The sequence below is a fragment of the Haemaphysalis longicornis genome, unplaced genomic scaffold, assembly GCF_048455015.1.
Source record: "Haemaphysalis longicornis isolate Haplotype H1 unplaced genomic scaffold, Haemaphysalis longicornis Haplotype H1 scaffold_2, whole genome shotgun sequence".
NCBI lineage: Eukaryota > Metazoa > Arthropoda > Arachnida > Ixodida > Ixodidae > Haemaphysalis > Haemaphysalis longicornis.
In genome coordinates this window covers 249,435,369-249,452,283 of record NW_027526295.1, presented here as the reverse complement: position 1 = coordinate 249,452,283, position 16,915 = coordinate 249,435,369, and the positions used below count along the sequence as shown (strand labels likewise).

Sequence of the window (16,915 nt, the reverse complement as noted above, 5' to 3'; positions counted from 1 at the left end):
AGGGGGGGGCAAGCATAAAAAGCAGGAAAGTCAGGAAGCAACAAACACACACAAAAAAAGAAATAAATATATTTGTATAAAGTACCACTATCTCGTGTTGCTTTTCCTTTTTTTTCTTCTTTCTGCCCAACTCTTTCTGGGGCCTATTTTCCCTACATCCCCGAAACCTAGCAGAGAAGCATGTAGGTGTTTGCAAACGCCGGCAAAACTCTGCTTTTCCAATAAAGAGCCTTCTCTCTCTCTCTCTTGTGTGTTCAACTTGGATCACTAGCAGAGGTCTGCCATTAGCAAGATATTAAGGAGGTAAGCCAAGACCAGGCACGCTCCTCCTCATACAAGCACAGTTACTAGTTTGCCATGCAAACTGCATCATAATCTGGTTGGGCGAAACTGGGATCAGGATCCATGGACAGATGCCAGATAGAGGCCCAAAGCCATTACCTCCATCAATGACTGCTACACCGGCCGTGCTGTCCTCTGTCCCACACTGGCTCCTGTGGACAGCCCAAGACCAGGCGTATCGCCAGTACTGGCCAGCTGCAGAAATGACATGCAGCGTCAGGGCACTGCTTTCATCCCAGTGAAGGTCAGCAAGCTGCCCCTGGGTGCTTGGCTCAAAGCGCAGAGTCTGCTTCAAGTACCAGTGGTAGTTCTTCATTGTGTACAGAAGCACTGGAAAAAAGTCAGAGGAACAATTATCACAATGCAGGGGCCACAAGAGGTTACGAGCAGGTCCCCGACAAACACAAGTTTCATTTTTGGTACTACTCAGGCACAAACCTGGTTGCGCAATGGAAACAGAACTCTGAACTATACAGGTTCGTCGAGTTTTAGATCCTAACAGATGTGTCGTGTAACTGCATGGAACATCTGATGTGAAGCTCCACTGCAAGGTTTGGCACATCTCAAATATTCTGATGAACTGAGCTGAAATGGTGGAAAGCATGCTACTTCTGTGCAATTTTTGGTCAAACTTTCAAATGGGAGTTGTTTCAATATAGCAGTCCCCGTACACATTCATTCGTGAAAGCCCCTACAGCAGGTCACGCCCCTATGCACTTAGAACGCAGATCTTCCACAATACTGCCTCAGTTTTTTTAAATCAAAATGTAATATAATAAAAATATTGGTGGCACCATGTACTCACAAAAGCAGTTACAATTATTTTTATAATTGAATATAATTCTCTACCAAATCCCTATATATGCTCAGGTCTTGTCTGACCTCGGCATATATATAGAGTCTGACGAAAGTCTGACCTTCCCTTAGCCCATTTTAGCATTGATTCGGGGCCGAAAGATGCTTTAAAATACTGGGAAATCGCCACTCAAATTCTGATCAAATGTGACGCAGCTGTTTGTATCACGATGAACCGGAAGCAAGCAAGGCAGCGGTGATGTAGAGTGGTATAGAAGCAACCAAATACAATGCTACCATGTACCGAGTGGTTCGGTCAGTTTTGGTCAAATCAGCCGTGCTTTCCCACACTCCCACGCCCTTTGCAGCTCCGGGCGATTAAGAAACATGTTCCCACATGGGACCCGTGATCAGCATTTACGCTTAAGGAAACATTGCCCTTTTGAGGCCCTGTGAATATTGGCGGCGAAGCAACTGCTTGTGTGTAGCTCGCTCAAATCCTCGAAAAGAGGTACCGCTGCCTCAACTAGGACGAGTAGTGCCATCCAGCGGCAGCCAGGAAAGAGATGACGGTGCAAGTGGCACATCTAGCCAGTGGCGGCTGCACGGTCTTCATGTTCTCACTATTTTCTACCTTATTAACAGCGAAGCGGTATAGCAAATCGTAATTTTTCGTGTCCGCAGTTCAAATATACCAAGAAATTGCCAAGCGCATGCACGTGAGCACAGGCCTCGTGCGACCGCTTGACGGTTAACAAAACCAAGAAGATGCCTAGTGCACTTTTGTGCGTGCCTCACGACGACCACCCAGCATCCCCTGCGCACGTTTTTCATGCCAAGCATACCTACTTAGGGAAATTATCAAGATTGTGGTGACCGCCCAGCAGTAAAAAAAGACAAAGAAAATGCTGAGCACTCTGTGCGTGCTTCACGGCGGCTTCCCAGCATCCCTGGCACATGTTTGTCCAATCAAGCATAGTTACTTAGGGGGATTGGGCCAAGAGTGGCCAAAAAGCTTCAGTGTTCGCCGTAATCATGGCACCACTTGCTCTGAACAAGGAAGATACATCATAGCGTACGCCCCTCCAAGGTGATGTCCAATAATTGCCACTTCAAAAAAAAATGAAAGAAGCTAGCTCGCACTTGTAGCAACGACGAGGGAGTAAAAATCGTTGCAGCAGCAAAGAAGAAGCAAATCAGCAGCAACCGTGGACCTAAACCTTCGTGATGGTCGTGAAGGTCACGTGCAGCTAAGCTACCTTCAAGTCTTACGCATTAGCTTGAGCTTCCTTCATTTTTTATAAAAGAAGCTTCATGTGCGAGTGGTACATTCATGTTCTTGGTGAGCTAATCTAGCGATATAGAGGAACTTGTATTTTGACTTCGGTGGCCATATGACAAGCACAAATTGTCTCTACACAGCACTGGTCCAGACAAATGCAGCTTGCCAAGCCCTCAATTAAGCTTTTCTTCTTTATTTAGACTTAGAGAAAAACAGAACAAAAGAAAAACTCCAGGGAATCGATCGTGTGTCACACCCATCTTGAACTGTGCAGCTACAAACTTACCCATGTCGACAGTGGAAGGCACAGATTCATCTCCAGAAGGAAATGTTGACCCAACCACAGCCACTACAGTTGAGTCTGGGCTCCAGGACACTTCTTTCACCTTCAAAGAAATGCGCCAGATGACCTCCCCATTCACATACAAAAAAGCCATCCTTGAGCAAGGTATATGGTACCTGAAATTCCTTTGGCCCAAAGGGCAGCTGGAAGCCTCCATGATTGAGGCCATTCTTCTCAAAAAAGACGACCATGTGCTTGTTTGGGAGACGCTGAGTTGAAGCAATCACACTTCCAGAGGGTCTAATGATGAGAACAAAAGAAAAAAAAGCAAATGGCAAGACCATAGAATGTGACAATGGGTGTATTCACAAAAATGCACACACACGTAACACACAACCGCTCCCCCTCAATCCCCACCCTCCTGTTAATGTAGTAGATGGTGTGACACAACACCACCCCGTGTTTCCACTACCCTAGCTGCTGCCTCAAAGCAAGATCAACGCATGTTGTGGCACCAGCCCACCGTTGTGACACGGCAACCACACTACACTTTCCACAGCACAGAAATCGCTCGTAAAAGTAACAACACGACTTTCCCACTGCCCAGTTTTCGTCGTTCTTCAAGGGGAGCTCTCCGCCGTTTTACTCCATAGAAAGCAGCAGAGGTTGCAGAGTCATTACTGTGCTCAACACGAGCCCTTCCCCCGCTCATATTGATTGATTGATTTATTGATTGATTGATAGATTGATTGCAGGGTTTAACACGCCGGTGCAGCACAGGCGATGAGGCGCGCCGTACTGGAGGGCTCCGGATTAATTTTGACCACCTGGGGATCTTTGACGTGCACTGAAATCTCATACACACGGGCGTTTTTGCTTTTTGCCTCCATCAGAAAAGCGGCCGCCACGGCCGGGCGCCGAACCCGCATCCTCGTGCTCAGCGCTCATATTGAGCACAATCATGATATCACAGCCTTCACTTTCCGCTTTTTGCGACAGCGATGTGCACAATATAAAATACTACTCAATACAACTCCAAAAATATGATTCTCTGCCGAACAATCATGCAATGCTTCCAGCAGTGTGTAGACACAATGTTGTTTGGTGTTCTGCGAAGGCCTATCGATTTTTTTTAGCAATCAATTTCATGCACACAACGTTGCCTAAGTAACTGCAGCTTGCATTGAGTTGGCACACACACAAGATGATTCACACCGGGCCGAGACCCTTTTAAGGGATCTTGACGACCTCAGCTCGTTGCAATTAATAGCCACTTTTTTGGTCGTGCTGGGATGACACCGTCACGGGTATTTCGCCATTTTCTGAATGGCTTTTGGCAAACAGAGGTCGTCAAAAGGGTGTCTATTTTTAACAGACATAGCAGTAGTGTGTCACTATGATCAAAACACATTTTATAGCAACCTTTAACAACAGTGCAAACAGCCTCATGATAAATTTAGTGCATTGGTGAGATACAAGATGTAAACAATGAAAATTTCAGTACTCACTTCCAACCAAGTGCTTGCTCCAAGCCATTCATATCCTCCCCTGTATACTGCAAACTGCCATCTCGGCTCCAAACTCTCAGCTTACGGTTTCCTGCAATGAAAGTCGGTGAACTGCGTAATCCCTTAATTTAAAAGAACATTTGGCACTACGTCAATCTGGGCAGCAAAAACCCTGTGTTCATGAAAAAAAAATGGCACTGTTTCAGCACAGTTATTATTGAACACCTACAGACATGATTTCCTTGAAATAGCCTCTAGATTCAATGCTAAGCTAGATTCAATAATTAGGCCAACACAATTTTTTTTCTTTTATTGCAAATATTTGAGTAGCTGAGTGAGTTGGCTACGGAGATGCCTTTGTAGGACTTTTAAGGACCTAAATGAAAATCTTTCTACTCCGTGAAAGGTTTCCAAATGAAGCCAATTAGTGTACTCTTCAGTGATCACCACAAAAGGTTGTACATGGATAGCAGGAGTGCTGTTAGGAAAACGTATCAATTAATTGAGGCCCCCTGGGGTTGAAGACAAGCCCCAAAACATCATACATACAAGCAGCCTGTTGCTCCACCCCCAAAAATCACAGCCTCTGTGGGCCGGAAATAGGGCCTGTGCGAACCAGCACATAACATAAAATAACACAACACAACATAACAGGTGAACATACCGCCTGCAGGGCTGATGCAGGAAGTGATGTAGTACTGTCCGTCACCTCGCCATGACACCCGGGACAGCTTGTCGTCCCACGGGAAGGCAGGATCAGGGGGCTGCACAGAGTGAAACAGGGAAAAAACTTGCAAGGTCGCATCAGCCCTTACTAATGCTTGTAAACCAGCACCTACAAACAGCCAGTGCCACATGCCAAAGTGCAAACTGGAAGTTTTGTCAGGTGTTGACTGCAACAAAGGACAGGCACAGAGGTCTAAGCCCACCCACCCACTCCCACATCCACACAGACAGAGCTTAAAGGAGCCATGAAGACAGAACACGACTTTGGTTCATTCGAAAGATTGCCTCCTTAGAATCATACTGACACCACTTTTAACGTAAACTTCGCTCAAATAAGCTTCATAATTAGGAAAAACTGCAATGGCCATGCGACTCACTAGCTCATTTCCCGCAACAGAACCTATGATGTCATACCAGACAGCTCTGCGATTGGCGGAGGCCGCAAAAGCAAATGCAAGTTATGCAGTGCTTATAATCTTCCTTTACGAAATATTTTCGCTTGAATGTAAAGCATATATTCATTTTATAGAAGTAAGAATGGTGGGGTAAGCATGGAAGCTACAATGGTACACATAAACATTGAGGTACCAGAGCGTGCTGTTGTTGGTACTGCGCACACTTGGCTTGTCATAGATGTACAGCCGTATGACGCTTTCGGGTTGTCTGACACGACACAGGAAGATTAGCGCAAGCGACATTGTCTTACATGACCCTGTTTGTCGAGTATACCCCATGTTTCACAACACGAGTACTTTTTACCGTAATAAAAACAAGCCAGGTGCAAATACGGTCAAGAACAAAGCAAAGGCAGACAAATGTCAGCCACGGTATGGTAACGCCATCTGGGAGGACTGACGGTAAACAAGGCTCTGTAGTTCACTGGATGCCTCGTGCCGCATTCACGTTCACTTCAAGACCTGCTTTTCTGACGTCATCGCAGACGACCTCACGTTACACAGGATTTGGCGGGAGAATCAAAATTATAACATAAATCGATTAATTTCCTAGTGAATAAACTATCATTTTCTGCCGGACAAGTGCCGGGGGCAATATAAAACACCAAATCTTTTGAATAAAAAAAACTTGTACTTTGTCTTCATGGCTCCTTTAAACCCCCGTCCTAATACAGCTAGCAATCCTGCAGCATTGATTTATTACATTAAACAACCAAAGCTGCTCCCAGGGTTATGAAGCAATTGTAGCCAAGAGCCCTAAGTAAATTTGCACTTGTGCACCTTCTTTTTTCTTTTAGGTTAGGTTAGGTATAACTTTATTGTTGCCTGCAAAACGACGGTTTGTACTCGCCGCGACGCGGGCCTGGCGTCGACCTAGGGTTTGCTGTTACTCTGCACAGCGCCAACGCACCCCGTTGCCGGGTCGCCTGGTCTGTGTTTTTCGAGCGCACCCCGGGCCTGCTGGACGGCCCAAAGTTGAACGTCCTTGTCGTTACTGCGCACTGCTTCTTGGAGTTTCGGCGGATAAGTCCTTGACTTGGCTTCGTCTGGAAACCGGACACAGTCCCAGAAGATGTGCCACTGGTCTGCCAGACCCACTTTACACACTTTGCACAGACCGCTCAAATAAAGTCCTGGGTGTAACACGTGCAGCGTTGCCGGCGCGAGGATGGATCCGGTTTGGAGCTGCCGTAGCAACACGGCCTCCTCCCGGCTCAGTCCTTGGTGGGGGGGTGGCATTACCCGTCGAGCTAGGCGGTAAGCCTTGGTGATTTCGGTGTAGCTTGCTAGGCGGTCTTTGCTCTCGAACCACCACGGACGGTCGGTCTCGGGGGAGCGGAAGGTAAGTGCACGCGCCTCCGAGTGAGCCGTCTCGTTGTGGTTGGACGTAGTTGCGCACTCGCCCATGTGCGCCGGGAACCACTTGATGCGGACTTCCCTGTCTTGAAGCTTGGTCTTTCTGATGATGGCGGCCGCTTGGGCGCACAATCGACCCTTGGCGAAGTTGCGCACGGCGGTTCTTGAGTCGCTGAGCACGGTGCGACACTCAGCCTCGGAGATCGCCAGAGCGATGGCGACCTCCTCGGCGTCCGTGGCGCCCGTGCACCGCACGCTGGCTGCCGCTGTCGTGGTACCCGTGGTAGCCTTGACGGCCACCGCGACGAAACCTTCTTGTTGGCACTCCGCCGCGTCGACGTAACGCGCGTGTTCGTCCTTGGCGTGTTGTTCGATGAGGGTCTTGGCCCGCGCCACTCGCCGCTCCTTGTTGTATTCTGGGTGAACGTTCTTGGGGATCGGGTCCACTCGTATGTGGGCCCGTGCGTCCTCGCCGATGTCGCTCGACTGCCGGTCTGGTGCTCGGGGATTGTAACAGAGGGTCTTGAGTATGTGGCGTCCGGTCTTGGTTACTGAGAGGCGCTCTAGCTGTGCAGTCAGCTGCGCTTCCTCGATCTCTTCGAGGGTGTTGTGCACGCCGAGTTGAAGTAAGCGTGCCGTGCTCGTGGTCTCCGTGAGGCCCAGCGCCGTCTTGTAAGACTTGCGTATTAGCGCGTTGATCTTGTTGCGTTCCGTGACCCGCCAGTTGTGGTAGGCAGCCACGTACATTATATGACTAATGACGAAGGAGTGGACGAGGCGCACGAGGCTGTCCTCTTTCTTTTTTCTTTTAATTTTCTTTACTGAATAAAATATGTGCAACTGCATTTTTATTCCCGTCCTCCATGGGAGATCAAGACGCTTTTGCGGCTTGGTTTGAAGCAGGTGCACACTTACTCGCAGATCGCCGGAGTCCCCCTCTCTCATCCCAACCCACGAGTTCTCCGAAGTGCATAGTCATCTTGCATTCACCACACTTCAGTATTTCACCCAAATGAGAACAGCAACGGTTACTAGAAAGCAACTTCATGACCTCAAGTTCACCTCAGTTAATCTGCCAACACAATTGTTACGATGCTGGAAGTCATTAGAAAAAAAAAAGCAATTAGCAACAGCTGGGCTGCAACACTATACTTGGGTATTTAGAGTATGCTCAAAATTCAAATTAGCTGAAGTAACGCGTTGAATTAGTTCAGTCAAACCAGTGTGGCAACCTCACCCTAGCTTCAACCTTCGCTGCTTGCTTTCCTTCTGACCCGTGAAACTGTGTTTCCTTTGAGCCCCAGCCCGCAGTGATTGGAATGCCTACAGGGAGAACAAAATACAATAATAATGATTTCGTGCAAGCTTTCCTTTTACGCTCCTAAGCCATCATATATAGCTTAATGACACTTTGTGATCAGTCGACTGTACTGCTCTAAAGCTTTCTTTGACTTTACTTGACACTTGAAGTCCATGGCATGATTACAAGTTTTTTGATGCCTACAACAGTAGGGCTATATAAAAAAGGGTGCCAGGTATTGCTTTTGCCTCTAACAGTGGAATGAAACACCAAACCTAATGTTTAGCACCAGTAACCTCTATTGTCCTGAAGGGTACACTTACTGCTCTTGAAACTTCTCACACTATAGGTGTCTCACTTCTTTGCATAAAAATTTCTGTAAAATCTATCTGAAGTCTAGAGACCTTACAAGCATTGAAAACCAACGTAAGTATGTCCACAAGATTGAACGGACAGCATTCATATAAAAAAAAAGACCCTGGAAACTTACATTCGCCGAACTCTGAAGGATGAAGACCTTTTTCGGAGATTGGGTCGAAGTCTTTTGTCATCAGCAGAAGCTTTTCCTCTCCTAAAGTTTGATGGAAAGGTGTTACATACCATCAGTTTCACCTACCCACAGGGGACGAGATACGAAAATATGAGTGCACGGAATAAATTTGGGTGAAGCCACGCTGATAGACGTCAATCAGAGAAGCTTTTGTGGTGCAGTGGACATGAGCTGATGCTTATGATGACATTTAGTTACTTGAATGAATCTTGTACAGCTTAATTTAGAACTCTATACAGTCAAACCCATTTATAGCGAACTGCAATATGCACCGTGATTAGTTCGATATATCCAATAGTTCGATTTAGCCGAACCCCCCTATAACGAGCTTATTGTTACGAGTTCGCAATCCGCGGGAGCGTCCCCGCTTCCCCTCCTCCTTCTCACCAACTCCGTCATCCGCGTATGCAGAAACAAACACAGTACAGTAGCCATTACCATACCAAAATAATCCATTTATTGCAAGTAATAAAGCTACTTTCCGCCTTAACTGCCTAAGTTGCACAAAAAAGCGTGATTTTTGTTTTCACTTTCGTTTTGGCGGCTTCAACTAGCATAGCATTCTCTACACGAAACATTGTTTGCACCAGTTCGAGTCCGCGTCCTCAAAAATTTTAAGATGCGTTGGCGGAGCACATCGACTGCCGAAAGCGCTTCATTATAAGCGTCGGATGGATTTCACTCGCGACATCATCGGGAACGCTGGCAAGCTCTTCCCACAGTTCACCGATGCTGCTGTCTTGGTCCGAACTCACTGACAGGGCGGGTTCCGTCGTGAGTCCCGCGCGTCGGAAACAGTTACGGAAAGTATTGGGCGTCACGTCACTCCGTGCGAGGCGCAATGTCTCAGTCGCGGCTCTTGCTTCGTGGTCGCGGCCAATCCACATCTCAATCGCCGCTCCGAGATCATGCATTTCGGCGGCCATTCTAGGCGCCCAGAGTTCGATATATCGAATGTGAACTTTGTTATAAGGAATATGTTTCCCATGTATTTCCGTAACTGAAATATTTTTGTTCGATATATACCATAATTCGCTCTATCCGGGTTCGTTATAGCCGGGTTTGACTGTATAATGCAAAAAATCATGTTGTTTATGTTACTTTAACTAATATAGGGGAAATCCCCATGGTGGAATAAGTTTCTGTGAGGGAAAATTTCACATCCGTCTGAAATGCAGCTGTACGGCTGCAAAAGAAAGCTATACAGCCTTCTCAGAAACTTCGCAGTATAAGAAAAATTTGCCCTGGTCCAGAAGAAACATGTCCCTGTTCCTGCAAACCGTTCTTTGTTTGTCATTGTGTTGGGCAACTCACCAGACTTTCCTTCATATCCTGCATTCTCTTTTGTTCACTTGGGAACATACGCACAGTGGCCATTGTGCAAATAGTGATTAAGGAGGCAGAACTCAATCTAACAGTTTGCTACAACCCTATTCGCGACTTTTTTGGGGGATCATCCATACCAAAATGCACAGTCCAACCACAACTGAAACTTTGAATATCGCCTGTTGCACCCTGTAAAACCTGGTAGGGTGCATTCCCCGCATTATCTTCGTTGACAACTCATTGGACGGTGCACTGGGATAGTTAACACTACCTAGAGAAAATTTGCTGTATGGCGGGTGCGACGTCCACACAGGTTGAAAGAAGTTGGCAGTGGAAAATTATTTTATTTACAAACAGCCCCTTCCGGGCGGCACCTGCATCCTTCCAAGCTTGAAATATCCGAAATAGAGTTCAATGATGATGCACCTAATCAGCATCCTGAAGCAACACCAGTCATTACCTCCCAGGTGGCTCTTGTTACGGCGTGACAACTTTGCCAGGACGGTCTTGTTTTACTGAAGGCTGCATCTGGTGCTCAGTTGGGCTCAAGTAGTCGAACCCTAACCAAATGATTGCCTGAGTGAGAGCATCATCATCCAAAGCTACAACAGAGTCTATGGCTGATATCCCCACAAGCAATTTAACGAGCCTTCCCCCTTCCCCCCTGCCTCCCACCATCTGACAAAGAGGTTTCCAGCGTTAACTTCTACATACCTGAAACAATAACAACAAGTTCGAAGTCTGGGCTCCATTGCATGGCCACAATGCCACCCGAGACACAGCCAACCGCTTCAACCTGGAAGTGAAGGAACATATGCAAGAGTCAATACCTCGAAAAGTGGGCAACTACAATAAGCATCACAGGTTGTACTTTGCAAAGGTTACATAAGTCGAAACTATGCATAATGGAAATATAATGACAATAATCTATAAAGTCCAGGAATATTAACTGTGACAACTCAAATACGATAAACTGATCACGTTCACACCAAACTGCTTGAATATTTTTGTTTGTTTGTTTTCAGTGCTGTGGGAACTTCTAATGGACTCTGACTTACTCCGCTGCAGCAAGCATTTCTGATGTTCTGCGAATTAACATCATCACCAGTACTGCAAAATTCCGTCCTAAAACTTGTTTCAGACGGTACTTGTCATTATCATAAACTACGGCTGACAATCATTCTACCCACTACTAGAGGCTAAACACATGAAGGAACTTTTTTTTTGTCTTACGATATATTGCTATTATTAATGGACGCGCCGACGTCATTTCGAGTCCCCGTTTCAAAATCTGGTGTCCAAAGCTGGGTTCAACCAGCCAAGGGTCAGGTCCATATAATTAACAACACTAAAACGGGTTTGAAGACGCACTGACCTTGCCACTGGACACATCGTAGAGTAAAATATCCCCCGATTTCTTTCCAATGCAGAGTGATTGGTATTCCGAAAGAAAAACGAGACTCAGTAGTTCTCCACCTTCGTTGTTTAGCTCACCAACAACAGTTTCGGTCACCTGCACAAAAATAAAAGGAACGGAACAATTCGAGCAAGATACTTCAGAAACGTTGCTTCTTTGTTTAGATAATTATAAAAGCAATTGACGTACATCTCCATCGTTTCCGATCGTAACAATGATGTTTCCACTGACGACGTAAACGTTACCAGAATCAATGTCGGAGCATATGCGACTGTTTTTTCCTGACAGCGACAGGTTTTGCGTTAACGCATGACGAAGCTGCAAATTGCGCATTATTGAGTATCTTTTACGCGTCGGATTATGAACTGTAGCGATGTAGCCACAACTTTTTTAATCGCGAGTCCACGCTGTATCCACGCTTTTCAACAGAAGACGACGCACGCCGCCATGCTCCCATTGTTGTTGTCCGGTCGTGCGAACTCCGCTAACTACAGCAACTGAAAGGAACACCGTTTGCACCAAATAAACGTTACTGCTTTGCACCGAGCGATCGTGGCTGAACTGGCTGAACAAAGCGCATGCCAGTGTGCTTAGAAATGAACAAAATAATGAAAATTTTCATTTAATGACAAAATTAATCACCATATACAAAACAGTAAAACACTGGCTACGACGAAGACCCCGGGGCAGGCATTCGGTTTTGTTGCAAGCGATACTTCGCTAAAGGCGGGAATGATTTGTTCTAGGTGCACTGCAGTGGTACCACAAAACAGTTTGTGTCAACCAACGTTTTTGTGTCAACAAACGTTGGTGTCAACCGATACTTCGAATGGAGCGATTTCTTTATAACGACTATACAGTCAAACCCGATAATAACGAGCCCGGATAGAGCGAATTACGCTATATATCGAACAAAAGCAAATCTGTTACGGAAATGCATGCGAAGCATATTCCTTAACGAAGTTCACATCGGATATATCGAACTCGGCGCGCCTACAATTGCCACCGAAATGCGTTGTCTCGGAGCGGCGATTGAGGTGCTGATTGGCCATGATTGAGATGTTGAGCCTCGCATAGACCGACGTGACGCCCGACACCTTCCGTAACTGTTTGTCCGACGCATGGGTTTCACGACGGAGCCCATCCAGCCAGCGAGTCAGGACCAAGATGGCATCATCGGCGAACTGCTGGAAGAGCTCGCCAACGTTCCAGATGCTGTGCCGAAAGGTGTGTCCTCAGAGGATATCCTGAGTGTTGACGATGATGTTGCCGTCATTGTGAGCCCCTCGAGCGCACACACCGTCGCCGATGTCATGGCAGCTGGTGCCAACATTGCTGGTGCTGCTGAAAGCACTGGAGAGACTGAGGATATCACAACGTAAAGCCGTCCGATGCTTTATGAAGCGCTTTTGCCAGCCTATGTTCTCCGCCAATATTGCTTCGATATTGAAGGACACGTACTTGAATTGGTGCAAACGATGTCTCGTGTAGAGAATGCAGTGCTGGTTGGTGCCGCCAAAACGAAAGTGAAAACAAAAATCCCCCCTTTCTTGCGAAGTAGGCAGGTAAGGCGGAAAGTAGTTTTATTGCATGCAATAAACGGATTATTTTGTGTAAGGTAATAGCATACTTTATGTGTTCGTTTCGCTGTGTGGGAATGGCAGGGGGGGGGGGATGGGGGGGGGGTGAATCCCGCGTATTGCGAACTCGTAACAAAAAAAAATCGTTACGGGTTCGGCTATATCGAATTATTGGATATATCGAACTAATCACGGTGCATATTACAGTTCGCTATAACCGGGTTTGACTGTACTTGCCTTTTTGGCTGCACAAAATTTCTGCAGTACATTTAAAGTGTCAGCACAGTTCAGGTCAGGTCAGGCAAGGGAAGCCAGGGTGGGGCTAGGTAATTTTATTAACCGGCAAGAAACGTGGAGAGAGAGAGAGAGAGAGAGAGAGAGAGAGAGAGAGAGAGAGAGAGAGAGAGAGAGAGACCTGAAGACCCCTTTCCCCTCAGTCGAGCTCTGGGATGCGACGCTGGCAGCCCGGACTTGCAGACTCAGAACAGTCTTGCGGAACAAGCTGCAGGTCATGGTCAGCGGCAGGCTGCGGCTGCCAGTCACCCAACGCACTTACTTTACCAGACTTGCGAAATAAGGTTCTCTCTCTCTCTCTCTCTCTCTCTCTCTCTCTCTCTCTCTCTCTCTCTCTCTCTGAAATGGGATAACCCTGGGATAGGCCCTGCTGTGGGCCTAAGTAGGCTGTTGTTGTTGTTGATGATGATGATGATGAATAGGTGCAGTATGGAGCGACATGGCAGTGTGTGACATGACAGACGCTCTTCGGCGTTAGTAAGATCCCGATGTGCTGGCAGATAAATTCGGCGGAAGCAGCGGTAATGTGCGGTAATGTGCGGTAATTTTTTGATAGCTCAATAAGCTGTCGCGGGCTGATCGGGCTACATGTCTGGGTCTTGCTCGGGTCGTGCAGTGGCGGTCCCAAGTTAGAGGGGGGGGGGGGGAAGCAACAGGGCGATCAACCCCCCCCCCTCCCCCTCCCCCCAAAGAGGTCCTCGGGTTATCCCATTTCAGCGACGTGGACTCCCGTGCCTCTTCACTTTCGTTTTTTTTTTTTTTTTTTTTTTTTTTGTGACCGCCGGAGATGCGCGCTTCACCGACCTGTTGCACCGACTCAGTGGCGCCGAAAACCACGGAATCCCTAAGTGATTTGGGCGCAAGCGGGTTACAGCGCAGAAGCACACACGCCGGCATTCCCCCATGGTTTTCACCATCGACGTACTCCTTTGCTCATGTACTCCTCACTGCGCCCCCCGGAAAAATAAAAAGAGACAGAGGGAGGCGCAATGTTTTTGAAGGGGAACCTAGTGGTGCGGACGGGGGAGCAGGGGACGGGAGGAGGAAGGTATGACCGACCACCAGTGACATCTCCCCGGGCTGAGCAGAGTAACTGATCGCAGGCAGGAAGTATAATTCCCTTTTATGGTGGAATGGGATCACGTTACGACGGTCATCAACATAAACCATTAACCGACGGATCCTCGAAACGCGCGCCGGTTGCTTGCGTGCAAGGAGCCAGCGAGGCGTTGGCTCGCGCCTTCAAAAGACCAAGGGTTTTTGAAGGCGCGAATACATGAACACAACGTGAATACAAAAAATGAACACAACATACAAAGACGACTTGCCTCCCCCTCCCCTCTCCCAAAAACGTTCCGGAGTGCCTGTCGCGTGTAGGTAGAGGCTTCTACTTGAGTTGTGGCACATTCAGCGAACTCCAGAAAAGCTTAATCGCTCCCTCGGAACTCTCCTGTCTGTAAGCGGGCTGCGCTTGTGAGAGACCGCCCGCGTTGAAAGACTGCAGATGCCGCTGCTGCATGGTCCCATAGTTACCCCCGAGGAGGGATGTTAATTATATTTCTCAGCACCGCTGGGAGACCGAGAGAGACATTTACTGCAGGGGGAGAAACGATAACTTCCCGTGGAGTGACGGCGTGCCCACACTGGGGACTTCGGCGACGGCGCAGAGCACCGAGGCGCAGTGGCGCACTGGTCTATTTGTAACACCCTGCTATAGTGAGAGGTTCACTTAAGCAGCTTCACCCTAAAATTGACCACGCAATAGGGAACCACTCCTTCTGCATCTCGGGGATCATGATATATTAGTGTTAAAATACTCTCCTATTTCTCTTTGAAACTTATTTCCGCGCCTAGTATACAAGCGTCAAAATATTTCAGTATCGATACCAGTTAATAAATTAAACGTTAGTGAATTGCTGCTTTTTTAACCCAGTCCGGAGACAAGGTCCTGGAAAGCCACCTGAAAAAAGCATCGTCGAGAGCTACTTATTTTATAGGCCAATTCAAAACGGGTTAATCGCATGTTGCGGGTACGAAGTTCTTGTCAAGATTCAAAGCAATTGAGCTGGCGCTGAATATTTCAGCATAATTTTCGACGAAACAATAGACGAATCTCACCTTCCCCAGATAAGATCAATTCCACTTCGGTGGTAGAAGCGTTTTGGAAGAGAAATTTGAATGCCTGGAGGGAGGAAATAGCCTCTTTGGTAAAGTTTTTGATGGCAGTTTTGCATTCTGAAATTATCATTGCCAGTTCGCCAGTGAGCTAAGTAATTGAGAAGCAAGTATACGTGACTTCAGTGGTGGATGGACACTTACCGGGGGTACTACCCGGCACAGATTGGGTTCAGACCTCGTCTGGGGACAGAGGATGGACTTGAGCATTTATCATCAATGGTGCTACTTGGCGGCCGATCTCGCCAAGTGCGGAGGTTGCTTGCCATGGACATTCACAAGGCATATGATAACGTCAGCCACAGTGCTATCTTGGAAGTTCTCCAAAGCCTACTTGTCCCGCGTCCGCTCTTTTATCCGGACCTTCTTGACTAAAATATCATTTTCAGTACGGATTGGTGGAGCTAGTTATGACCATTTTACGCCCGTCCGTGGAGTGCTTCAGGGATCGGTGATTTCGCCCTTCTTCTTTAACGTAGTTATGCTGCCACTTACATGGCATCTTGGCTGCATATGAGATGTACAGCTCCTGGTGTACTTCACAACAATGCCACGAGTGGTGCATCAATACCAGACAGTAAAAGGTTATTAAGTAACAACGAGTGGCCGACAACATCGAATGCCTTCCTCAGGTCGCAGTATACAACGTCCAACTGGCCCCTCTCTGAAACTGCAGCGGAGGCCTGCTCCATGAAGCAGGCGAGATTTGTTGTTGTCGACCTTCCCGATATAAAACCATGCAGGTTAGGTATAAGGACGTTTTGTACAGAACTTGATAAGACTCTGTGAAGCGCTGTCTCAAACAGCTTGGAGCGGGCACAAAGGAGAGAATAACAATAATCTTTATTTTCTCAAGGCACCTACATACATGTATGGGCCAGCAAAGCAAAAAAAGGCTTGCGGGGCCGTGCCCGGCAGTTGCTGCACATCACGGACGTAGCGATACAAACGTTATGCCATTTATAAAGAAAACGAAAAAAAAAAGAATAAAGAAAAAATAAAGTAAGAAGAATGTGCCCAAAAGTAGTTGGGGAATAAAAAAGCACCAGAGAATACATCCAACAACCTATACATCAACCACGTAATTCAAGAACAGCGTCTCTAATTCGAGCACGGGTGCTAAGAGAAGACAGCTCGGAGGGAAGGGTGTTGAGGATAGAAGGGACATAAAAAGTACGCGACACCGCTCACCGTACTTAGTGCGGATACTCAGCACAACAAACGATCACGTAAGCGAAGGTGACGTTGAGACGTGTACAGTATACAATGTTCGTATGACCAAATATATTTCAACGGCACTGTCTGTTTGAACAATAAAAAAAAAAAAAACAGGGCAGACCTAAGAACCGATTTCTATACGCAGTTGATTTCGCTTTTCCAGAAGGCGTTACAGAAGAAAAAAACTATCAATACCGGTCATACCCCAAGACGCTGTAAGCAAGCGCATAGGATATTTGTTTGCGTATGTTTAACGGGCATGAGGCTTTAATGGAAAACAGGAGGCAAGCAACCTTTCGGGGTTCGGA

General features: G+C 47.1%; 1 protein-coding gene across 1 annotated transcript in view; it reads right to left on the bottom strand.

The window, feature by feature from the left end:
* Positions 1 to 11,815, bottom strand: part of Elp1 (elongator complex protein 1) — a 41,066-nt gene extending 29,251 nt beyond the window's left edge. The window contains exons 1-10 of the mRNA XM_077700124.1: positions 11,530 to 11,815; positions 11,299 to 11,436; positions 10,638 to 10,719; positions 8,538 to 8,618; positions 7,985 to 8,070; positions 4,875 to 4,974; positions 4,211 to 4,301; positions 2,879 to 3,002; positions 2,706 to 2,805; positions 442 to 672 (exon numbers count right to left, since the gene is read on the bottom strand). Coding sequence (XP_077556250.1) covers positions 442 to 672; positions 2,706 to 2,805; positions 2,879 to 3,002; positions 4,211 to 4,301; positions 4,875 to 4,974; positions 7,985 to 8,070; positions 8,538 to 8,618; positions 10,638 to 10,719; positions 11,299 to 11,436; positions 11,530 to 11,673 — 1,177 coding nt within the window. The 5' untranslated portion in view covers positions 11,674 to 11,815. The remainder of the gene's footprint in view (positions 1 to 441; positions 673 to 2,705; positions 2,806 to 2,878; positions 3,003 to 4,210; positions 4,302 to 4,874; positions 4,975 to 7,984; positions 8,071 to 8,537; positions 8,619 to 10,637; positions 10,720 to 11,298; positions 11,437 to 11,529) is intronic.
* Between the last annotated feature and the right edge of the window lie 5,100 nt (positions 11,816 to 16,915).